Source organism: Mastacembelus armatus, chromosome 16 (genome assembly GCF_900324485.2).
Source record: "Mastacembelus armatus chromosome 16, fMasArm1.2, whole genome shotgun sequence".
Classification (NCBI taxonomy): domain Eukaryota; kingdom Metazoa; phylum Chordata; class Actinopteri; order Synbranchiformes; family Mastacembelidae; genus Mastacembelus; species Mastacembelus armatus.
Window position 1 is genome coordinate 21,713,304 of NC_046648.1, and position 12,313 is coordinate 21,725,616.

General features: G+C 40.1%; 1 protein-coding gene across 1 annotated transcript in view; it reads right to left on the reverse strand.

Moving 5' to 3' along the window:
- The window catches only part of syngap1b (synaptic Ras GTPase activating protein 1b), a 104,014-nt gene extending 94,042 nt beyond the window's left edge, over positions 1–9,972 (reverse strand). Inside the window, exon 1 of the mRNA XM_026317027.1 lies at positions 9,879–9,972. Within this exon, the coding sequence (XP_026172812.1) occupies positions 9,879–9,900 (22 nt within the window). The 5' untranslated portion in view covers positions 9,901–9,972. The remainder of the gene's footprint in view (positions 1–9,878) is intronic.
- Positions 9,973–12,313: the final 2,341 nt, after the last annotated feature.

Sequence of the window (12,313 nt, forward strand, 5' to 3'; positions counted from 1 at the left end):
CAAGGCATAAGCAGCGGGCTTCCAAGGCACAGCAGCCATTCCTGCCAGATGCCATTAGTTCACATATTCAGTCTGAATTCATGGCAAGTTAAGTGAATATGTAACACTCATTCCTGGAGGGCCTGAGAAGTACAGGTGACTCAAAGTTTTGCTGGTTTAAATGTGTAAGCCTGCTAGAAAAAAATCTCACTGGATGCCATAAATGACAGAGGCTCTTCTGTCCCTCAGCAACAATCAACTGGACAAGGCAGCAGGGCTGCTCAGTTATTACTGGAGGAACATTACAGCTGCATCTCCAAAGTGTATGTGTAACTACATGAATGAGAAGCAGGGGCGTTGTTCAAAAGGAACAGGCTGGACATGTTCAGCAAAACCTCCCTGGGTAAATAAAGGTTTAAAAAAAAAAAAAAAAAATCACTGAAGGTATACACTCTCAAATCAAACCCCAGCAGAGTCAGGAACTTCATAAATGCATCCATTGGCTCATATGGTTTTGTGATTTCCTGCTTTCTTTTGCAATAGAACAGAAATACTAACCAAGAATGAGCAGATGCTGGAGGATTAGCGCATTTGTACAAAGTGCATGCTCTGTCTTTGGGGGACAGCTTGACATTCATTTTCTGCAAGTCAGCTCATATATTTCCCTACAGTACAGTCTCTTCGCACCTCTGAATTTATTCACTGGGTAAGGTTGTGACATCACTTGAAAGACCAGACACAAAGCCCTTCCTTGATTAAACTAGGCAGATAATACAGTCCTGTTATCATATCAGCTGTTTTCTTTAGTGATGGTTTCTGCAAGTTAGAGTGACAGTGTCCTGCAGACTTCCTGATGCGAACAGACAGGCAGATGACAGCTGGACATAAGCTGACATTTCAGGAATACCTGCTGTCAAAAATCACTGTAAACCAAACATCTGTTTTCTTTCCTTTATGATGTCTGTGATGTCATGGACGATCAAAAACATGCACATATCACTGCAGGTTGTCCTGCAGTCTATTAGCATCACTACTGGCCCACTATATTTGCAAATTAATAATCCAGTTTAAATGTAGTTGTGTGTTACACCTCTCTCAGACCGTCAAGTAAAGGAGTAATTAAGGAAACCTCACATGAGACTGTATCAGCATTAAAATAAACAAGCGCTGACTGAACAATGGTAACAAAAATGCATAATCTCGTTCCAGCCAATTACAATATTATTTGACCCTTTTCAGTGAAAACATATTACATCCCATGACAGAGAGGATGCTTGCATGGAGCAGTTCTGTCATATGTTTATTTTCCACCCCATTGCATGTGTTACATAAAGCCAAGCTCCAGGAATTAGGGGTCATGATGTGGTGGCAAACCACTTGGATTCTAGCATCTGCAGGCCAGCCTTTCACCCACAAATAATGGCAGCGTGTGCCAGAGCTGAGAGCAGTTAGAAAATGTCAGTGATGTGGTTTTGCACAAAACTGTGTGCAAGGGGGAAATTACTGAAGACCCTTGTTTGATATACTTTGCAAAAGAAGGTGCAAAGGGTCATCAGTGAGAAAATTACCTCTGGCCTTAAAAACAGTAATATTAACACCTCGGAATATTTTAACAGCAGCAACAATGGGTTAACAATTTTCCTCTGGACAACAAAAACATTGCATTGCCAAAATTGGTCTTTTCCACACAGTGCTCTCTGGATGGGAGCATTTATTTTCTTAAATGGCACTAGTAAATAGATGCCTCTGAGCAGGGCATGTCATTTCCAAATTTAAACATGTGAGCGAAGTAAGAACACAAAATTAAAAGTGTGGTTTTGGCATCCTACAAGCCCTAATCACCATCCATTCCACCTGTCTGACAGTACATTAATCAGAAACTACAGACTTATACTCTGGTTCTATTACAGTACATTAAATCCCATCCAGAAAACTCATCACAACATTGACTGGATCAAGCATATACATGATACATCCAATATTAAATTACATTGCTTCCTCACACACAAATTGTAATTCCTTTCTAAAGCATTGTGATCACAACCACCTTTCATTCTCATCAATGCCTTCAAAAAAATGGCACATCTCTTCAGTGCAGTAACATGCCTGGATGTGGTCTGATACAGTAGAAAAATACTCAAAGCATGTGTGGGACTGTGTGAAAAGGAGGCTAAATTTACCATTAGCTGTTGAGTGAGCCTGCTAACCTTTCTGAAGTCCTTTGAGTGGAGGAAAAACACTACTACACATTATACACAATGACATGAATACAAACACAGACACAAAAATATAATGGACATGGGTATTCTTGTGAAACTGGTAGGTAACAAATTGCTGTAATCTATATCTAAAATCAAGGCAAAACCTACATTTCCTATTAAAAAAAAAATCTGGTTGTAAAACCTTTCAAATGGTAATACAGCACTTTGAAATGTGGGGTCTGCACACAGCATGAGCATAATAAAAGTTTCATTCTCAGTCAGATATCCTGCAGCGGAAAAAGATGGCACCTTTTTATAAAATGATTAATTGCAAAAATATGTTGATGTCCTTGTTTGACACACAATAGTTGCTTCTGTTCATGTTGAATGATTATCTTTACATCAAGTTTTTCCAAAACTGATACGCTGAATGAAGATGTAGTCATGGAGTCCAGTCCTGATAAATAGAGGTTCCCTCTCCAACACTTATTTCAATGAGACATGTCCATTAAAATGACATCTAGCAGGCAAAATGACATCTGAGGCAGCTGCCACCCATAAAGCCAGCACTGAAGGTGCCAGATCACCATGTTTTTATCATGTGTTATTTGCTGCATCTTTAGCTTTGTTGTACTTTTTAAAATCATGCTTAAGGTCTGACACCCTAAAACCTGATAGGCACAGCCGCTTCTTGCTGCCTCATGCTTCAGCACAGGGACTGGTATATGGCTATATTCATTATTGATTAATCTGACAGTTATTACTTAACGGAAATCCTCTTCTGATGCTGAAGCTATCTTCAAATATTTTGTTCTAAAGTCCAAAGAAATTCAGTTTGTAATCATAAAACAAAGAAAAGCTGCATCCCCATGTCTAAAAGGCTGGAACTAGGGAAGGCAAAAATCAATAAATTCATTAATCAGTTATTACAATAGTTATTTGTTGATTCATTATTTGAGCTCAAAAATGTTTCACATACTGACATGTCTACAGTGATTTTTAAGCAAAAGAAATAATCACAAAAATGCCACATACTGTATGTCTAAAATATATATTCACAGCTGTATTTGATAATTTAATGAAAGAAGACATGCATCAGATAAATCATTTATTCATTCAATTTCTCTTCCCATCTAATCCTTTTCTGGCACACCTGGGGCTACAGCCTATCCCAGCATGCACTGGGCGGGTGGCAGGACACTGGGCAGGTCGCCAGTCCATCACAGGTTGAACACAGAAAGGAAAACATCCACTCATGCTCACATTTATACCTACAGGCAATTTAGAGTCTCCACTCTGCCTGTCTTGCTCATCTTTGTGGGAGGAAATGAGAGAAAACCCACACAAATGTGCAAACTCCGCACAGGAAGAGCCAAGGATCAAACTGGGGTCACCTTGCAATGAGGTGATACTGTAAACCACTAAACTACCAGACCTGTTCTGGTTACTTTCATACCACATGAATACAGTACAGTACCACATATGCCACATATGGCAGCAATTTGGACAAGTAGTGAGACATTTTAAAATTTCTGCTTTTGTGAGACCAACTGTCCAAAACCCAAAGATATCTAATTCAAATATAAACACAGATATTCTCACATTTTCTTTTCTTTTCTTTTTTTTTTGCTGGAAATTGTTTTATATCCACAACAATATATCAGTCGAATCAACTATAAATACTCTGTAAATGGTTAAAAAAAAAAAATAAAAAATTCCTCCAGCCGGTTCTGTTTGCTTCTACAGTAAGTTTTAGCTTACGAGCAACAAAGGCTTGTCTCACACATATCCTTACTGGAACTATAGGAGCTATACAGGACAAGCTTGCACAGACACAGATATTCCTTCCTTCCTTTTTGTCACTTTGGTCATGGGTTTTAATGTACTGTGTAATAACTATTGAATAAAACAAAATGTTTATTATTGCATTTTTAAGTGAATTTGTACATGTTGCCATGGCAATGGCCCTAAAATTACCAATTTACTACAAAAAAAAAAAAAGTAATTTCTGAATAGAGCTTGTCATTTTCATATCTGTGTATTAAAATGAAAACGCTTAAGATGACAAAAACATTACAACATCATTATGCACAAATCCAAAACAGTTTGCTTGCATTAATATTGCTAACTTAACCTGACTTTCCTTATCTGAGGAAAAAAATGTACTGTATCATGAACATCCCCACTGTTAAGGTTTTATTCCAGAGCTCAATGACGACTGGGCTCAGCTGAGCTGGGAAAATTATTTCCATAACCTGATATAACCACTTCTCTCTATTGAACTGGAGTAGACTGCAGCATCTCAGCATCAGACACACAACCATGAATAATATGCACTGTAACAATATATACAAGAAAACATATATCCAAACACAAAAAGGTAAAAATAGAAAATGTCTGAAACTAATGGCTCTACAGGTGCCTGATTATACACCCCAGCAATACAGTATAGTCTTGATCACTGTGCCATAGTGTGCTGCATCCTATATTGAGCAGAGTACACTGTATTCCTCATCCTGAGACTGATGATAAGTGAAAGACAAGTCCCCCTAATGTACTGTACATGTTTTAATTATGCAAAATATTAACATTTGTTGTTTTTTTTCAGCTATAGCACAATATATGTAAAATGTGGGATTTATATCACGTCATAAAAAGCTACTCTATTGGCAAAAAGTAAACGTGATGAAGACGTGAGCAATCGGTATCACATTGTTGGCATATCAGGTTAATATCTTACATTATTTGACTGAGCCTCTCGATCTTCAGTGTAATGCAACTGAAGGACTAAGAATCTCTTCATGCCTGAAGTCATCTTTAAAAAATAATCCATCTACTAGTCAACCCATGAGCCATAACACCAACATATGCATAGTAACTTCTCAGCCTAGGGAGCTTTGATAAACCTCATAGTTCTGAATCACAGGGATCCATTGGATTGATGACATAATGGCTGCAAACCTTGTGAGCCAACCATATCCAAAGGGAGATCATTATCCCGGATTGGCAGCCCTCTGATTGGCTCAGCAGAGAGGAAGCAGCCCATGTGTGACCTTTCAGTTGTGAGTGAGTCCTGACAAGATCAATCAAAAGCCAAGGCATTCTCTCTCACAGCACAAACCCATTGAGTCATTCCACTCAGGCTTTGCAGAAGAATTGAATTACCCACCCACCCAAAGTATAGCTGAGTCTAAAAAGCCACTCCCAGCAAACTCAGTCCCAGCAGCCCCCATGTAGAGTCGCTCTGCATTACTGAAGCACTAAAGGCTTTTTAGAAGATAAGGGCATAGTTTTTTTTGTTTTTTTTTTTTTAACTAAAGTTAGTTCAGTGTTAGGCAGAACAACAGCAAGAGGAACAACACAACTGGTCTACAGATTCATTTATTCTTTGCTGAAAATAATCCATGTGGTGCCTTGCACAGACACTACATGGAGGAAGAAATTCTCACCTGTGCAGACTGTAAAAGCACCTTCCCTGACACTATACTGTAAGCAGATGACTTACTACAGATTGAGGCCTAGTATACAAATGGCCCCAAAGGAGAAAAAGGATGCACCGCTCATAAAATTTCACATCATGTTCACATCTCACTAGCATGCACCAGTACTTCCGCTTGTTAGAGTATGAGTGGGTCTACAGTCACAGTCTCTGGGGTAACACAGACATATTTTGTGCTGCTGAGGTGAGTTACTGATTGACCTCTAGTGCATCGAATAACTTGAAGTGTGTGTCCATAATATGTTTAGTGATTAAACAAACACTAAGCAACTGCTATGCACCACCCTGTGTGTGTGAATTCATTGGATCCTTGCATACACTGACACATGCAAAATATAAATAAATATTACGTGAGTGCACTCAAATGAACACCTGCTGAACTCTGATTGACATTCTATTTGCAGGCCAGAATAATGACATGAATGATATTTCCCAGTATCTTGACATCATTGCATGTCTTTGACCAGGAAGCTTTGAGGATACTTTTAAAACGCTGAAGGCACAGTCTGGTTTGACATTTAGAAGTGCTGACTTCCCACATCTAGAGGGGATTCGGACAGAAAATTTAAAACATCCCTGGACAGGGGGGGTTCTTTGATTCACAAAACATCAGATCACTAAAGATCTGTCAACACCAGCCAAGAAGGTCTCAGGCTGGAAAATTCAGCCCTACATGTGTGAATAAAGACAAATCACTTCTCCTGAATATTCATCACTGGTCGACTTTCCCAGTAATTCGACACAACACTTGAAAACACCGCCGCAAACGTGTCTCCAATACTCGACACCCCACAGGAGAATGAATGGGCTCTCTCTTCTGACATATCATCTAGTGCACAGGGCTAGATGGATCTCACGCATGCAGTACAGTAATAGCCTAACAGATGATGGTTCTTGGCACAGCCTGAGTAGTAGAGGGGTGTAAGACAGTCCCTTATGTCACATGGGAGAAAGAGAGGGAATGAGAAGGAGGGAGAAGATGAGTGCTGCAGTGCATTGGTGGTGTGCGGTCTCTTTAACTATGGCCATGCTTGACAGGAGCCACTGTATCAAACTACTGTAAAATCGACAAGGCCAGGATCTCTCAGTGGCTGGCTGCTTGCTTCCATAGTGTCCATCTGCACTCAGGGATATAGCCATTGGAGACATGGGAAAAGAGGGAGAGAGAGAGAGTGGGAAGCAGTAGTGAGGGGGTAGAAGAGCGTGTGTGTGTGTGTGTGTGTGTGTGTGTGTGTGTGTGTGTGTGTGTGTGTGTGTGTGTGTGTGTGTGTGTGTGTGTGTGTGTGTGTGTGTGTGTGGTGGGGGTTCAGCATGGGGGGTCAAACACAGTGAAGGAAAGAGAGAGAGAGAAACAAAATGAAGACAGAGATAGACTGAAAAGAGGTGTGAGTTTAAGAGAGCGAATGAAGGAGCAAGAAGATTTAAGCCAAGATAGGAAGGCCCATCTCTGCTGCTGCTTGCCTCCCACTAACTGCCTGTTCATGTGAGCCGGTACTTGGCATGACTGCAAATGGCTTGCCTGGTACATTAGCTTAACACACTCATCAATGTGGGCTAAAATACATCTGCACTGTTATACATTCTTGAGGGTTTTCCCCCCCTTCTCCTGTTATATGGATCTATATCCATCACAAATCACTGTCAAACTAAAATCAGCCATCCTACCATATATTTTACCTCTACATGTTGAGTCACTGTGCTGCAATAAATATCACAGTTACATAATCACTTTGAGTAACCATGGAGCTTCTAATGTATAGGTAGATGGATGGAGTATGTGAGTGTATTAAGCTGGTTGGTCAAATTGCATATACTGCTGCAATGAAAGGTTATTTTATGATTATTTTCACAATTAATTGTTTGGGCTATAAAATGTCAGACATCTTCCCAAATCCCAAGATGTCGCCTGCAGAATTGCTTATTTTGCCCAACACAGTCCAAACAGCACAACGTAATCAATTAACAGTGATATAAAACAGATACTGCTGTGGAAGCAGCAAATTTTCCACTTGATAAATGATTTGTGCATTTAATTACTAATACAAATATTTCTTCATTTTTTGAGAGAATAATTGTTTTGTAGTTTTCCACATGTTCGGATTTTTAAGGCACACATAGAGCTGAAATTAATGCTCATTTTCATTATCAGTTATTCTGTTCTTGAAACCAGAGCATGTTTACATACTTTATTTGGGATTTTACAACATAAACAACATACTGTGCAGTAAATAATGCTAGAAAATAAACAGGTTTACAGCACAGGTGTCACCTCCATTGAGGACACAAATTTTAAATACTACCAGTTCAACTACTAAGTTAAAACCATACAATCCCATTGCAGATCAGTGTATTTCCATATTGATGCACTTAACAAACCAGACTATGGGCAAACCCTGAGCAGTTGTACCAGATTGGATAAGACTAAACACCACTTAGCTCTGAAAACAATCTCTAAAATGAAACACCACTGTGCGATCATAGACAACGAGTACTCAGTGCCATCGCTGGCAGGTTTTGAAGGTGCAGCACTGTGCTCACAATTTCCTGGCAGTGACTCCTATAGTGGGCTTGTACACACGCACACGGTGGCAGAGCATCTCACCAACATTATGTAACCAACTTCTATAGCTGCACTTGCACAAGGGGTCATTTTGGCCATTATCTGCTTTGCTCTGAGGTAATAAAAAGCAGAGTGAAAAGGAGCCGGGTGGGCTGCCACACTTACATTTGGTCTCTTTTCATGTGCAGCTCAAATGATGACTCCAGGGCCATGGTGAGGTCCAGGAGCTGGGGGGTTGAGTTTTTCAGGTCAAGATTAGTCTCCATTTTGGAGGCACACACATTGTTCTACAAGGGGTTACAGGTCTGTGAGTGTATGCGTGCATCCACAGATACACCATCATTCTCTCTCCCCCTGACAGTCACATGCAGCACACCTCCACTCTCTCCTGAACCCACACACTGACTGCACACTCTTTCTCTCCCTGTCACACACACTCACATCTACGTACTTACACACACATCCAGTTCCACCCAATCCCTACAGTTTTTGACATCTACCCTTGATAACAGGTACTCACACAAACCACGACAACCCCAATCCTTTACGGTTCCTCCAAACTTTCCGCTGGGCGTTCCATCTCACTCCTGTCTTATTCCGGCTATCATGGTTGAGAACCACGCTCTTTTCCAAATTAGCCACTCTAATCACATACACACAAACACTGCAAATTGAACGTTTCTACTGGATAGATGTGAGGCAGCTCACTGCAGCACGCCTGCTCACATATAGCATTAGTCACAGTTGCAGTGCAATGATACCAAGGGGAATCAGCCTTTACCATACACTGAAGCGCCTTTCACCCACTCACACTCGAGTATGGGGGAATAAAAGATCAGCAAGAATGAAGTAGCCTCTCATCTGCATATTTTAGTGGACCAAAGTTTTTGCACACGAGGCAGGATACAGTCGATTGAGGCTAATGTCAAATGCCCAGTATATTTCAGTAAATACTACACTGCAAAAAACTACAAGTCCTGAAGGAATATTTCATAGGAGGTGAAACCATAAAGTAATAAAACCACACTCTAAACTACAGTACTTGTACTACACTGAGAAAACCTGAATATCATACGGGTACTACATCTCTCTCTCACTCACACACATACACACACACACACACACCACATCACATATATATATATATATATATATATATGTATATATGTATATGAATAAGCAAGTATTTCCTTGTTACTATAAACTCCTTATGAGTACCACATGTACTAATAGGATTACAGTAGGAAAATTAAATCATTTTTCTCCCCATCAGCGCGGTGCTGCTGCTGTCAAATGGAGGAATGCACTTGCAAGAGTAGACACCAGTACACAAGCATACCTTATTACAGTACTATAATTGCCGCATGCACGCATCTATATGGGCACACGCTGTGCTGGTCCGAGCATGCTGTGTGCGTGTGAGGGCATCTATCTAGAAGGCACTCCAGGCTCTTTTTACGCACCTGTCGGCTATGGTGCGATCAGATATGCAGATTGTACATGATAGTTCCAGAGAGACAGAGGGAGAAGAGAGGGACAGAGGGAGAGAGAGAGAGGGGATGGTGAGGAACGGGGGAGGAGGACAGAAAGGAAAGATGCAGTGAATGACAAAAAATATTAAATATCTGCTCTGTCTTACCTTGAAAGGGAACATAGGACATGTTCCAACGGCATTGAACGTAGGCTTTGCGTCTCGGCGGTCTCTCGGAGCTCAGAAGTAACAGGGAACCAAATTACAAATAAATCTGAAAAATAAAAAAAAAAATAAAACGCGATTCACTGCTGTTCACAGTTGGAGCCGAAGCAGAGCCCAATATTCCGCTGTTATAAAAACTGGCATCATAATCCACGACCGCTTATAAAGCGCCCGGTTCCCAGTGCATAAAAAATACAGGATGCAGAAATGTGTGTATGCGTGTGTGTGTGTGTGTATGTGTGTGTGTTTATTTGCACACTGCTGTTGAGGTGTGAGGGTGAAACACGAGTGTGTGTGAGTGAGTGAGAGAGAGAGAGGGGGGTGGAGGACTGCGCACGCGCACGTATGTGTGTGGGCGCGCACGTTTCCTATATGTAAAACCCATGCTTAGTCTATGAATTTTACATTTTGTACTCAACCTTTCGGAAAAATATATTAGGCCTAAATTTGTTGTACTGAGGGATTCTTCAGTCTGTGCGCGTGTGTGTGTGTGCGCGCGCGCGTGTGTGTCATGACCAAATTAACCTATGAGGCATGAGGCAAAAATTTGTTGGTACAATATTGATCTCAAAACACCCAGAAACCAGCTAGAACTCTGGAGCTGAAATGCTCAGCTGCTTGATCAAAAAATCATTTATCAAACAAGTATTTTTTAAACAAAAAGGCCAAATTTCTGTGGTACCAGCTTCTGAAATATTGTTTCTATAAAACTCAATCTTTGTTTTTAACATGTTCAGTCAAAAACAAAAGACATTTGAACACATTCTCTGCGTCTTCAATGAATAATGATGAGCATCTTCACTGTTTTCTGACAGTTTAAATGCTGAATAATGACATTATTAATGAAAAATAACTGTAATAACAGCTGTCAGATGGATTGATAATGATAATTGCTGGTTGCAGCCTTGCAGCTCTCCTATACAGGAATAACAATACAACCTAATCGAAGGTTGTCTGTGTGTTAATTACTTTACAGACAGAAAAAGTTGCAGAAATTTGATAAAATACTGCTACAAACAAGGACCCCTCTTTAAAATCAGGAGGACATGTCATGGTTGAACAAATATGCACAAACTGCTTAAACATCAATGGTGTGGTGTTTTTGGGGCCCCTGGGTAGTGGTCCTGTTGGTCCAGTTGGTCATCCAGCCATGTATAATGCCTAAATATAACTTCCAACACTTTACTTACTAAAGAGAAATTAAATGAACCTTCTTATTTTAATGACAACTCCTCCGTACAAATTAGAGATTTTTTTAACATCACAAGAACAAATGTTTAGTCCATGGAAATACTGAATAATGTTTTAAAGTGATTACAGCTACTTAGCTTCCATAGATACAGTAACTGGTGTAATGGCTCTTTAAACTCTTACAGACTTGTAGACTTGACAGACTTGACCACATGTTCTGACAAAAGCTACCAGTCAGCTGACAGTAAATCCTGACGTTAAAGGTCAGATTCTACTTTAACACCAACTGCCCATCACTTCCTCAGTCCCCCAAAAAACAGAAATCAGCACATGCCCAAACACAGGAACTGTGAAGCTAGGGAGCCAAAATGGCACCCTTAGCCAGTGTGTGCTGCCTTTAGGAACCATAGGAAAAATAAAAACTACAAGTTACACCAACAGGATGAATACATCAATATCCCATTTACAAGTTTGGCAAAAATAAGTGTCATCTTTTAGGTTGTCTCTTGAACTGCATTCTGACAATTGCTTAAGGCTAAACATTTTGTTTGCAGGTGTAAATATTTAGAAACAGCTGCACAGGGTTTCTGCCAGATTTACCAAGTTCAATTTACCTTTTAAGATACTTCTTAAGACAGAATTAAATTAAATTAAAAAAAAGTATCAAAGTTTAATGTGAAACCATGTAACAGACATCATGGATAGTCATAATCATATCACATTTTTGTAAAACCCTTCACATTAGGCCTACTGTATACATCAGGCACAAGACTAAATCTGAACACGTTTGTTTATTAGTCTGAATACTTTAAATAACATTACTTTCTAGAAAAGTCATTTCAATTATTTTGATTAAATATTAGAAATGTTAGAGGCACCAAATTATGAAACAACCTTGGATTAGTTGTGGCAAATATTTTGTTCATGTACAGGTACTTGCCTCTCTACCATGCATGGTGTCCTCTGTCTGTTCCTGTTTCAAAGACAGCATAACTGCCATTTGGTGTTGTCTTCACCCACAAACACCTGTGACGGTGTAAGCGCCTCTTCATGAACGTACTTCACAACTAAAGGCAGCACAGCGCAGCACCAGCATTTGGCTTCGATGCTGAGGTGTGGCCGCCATCTAGTGGTCAAAACCAGCAGCTGCAGGTTCAGCTGGGGCCAGAAGAGCAATTAAATAGGTT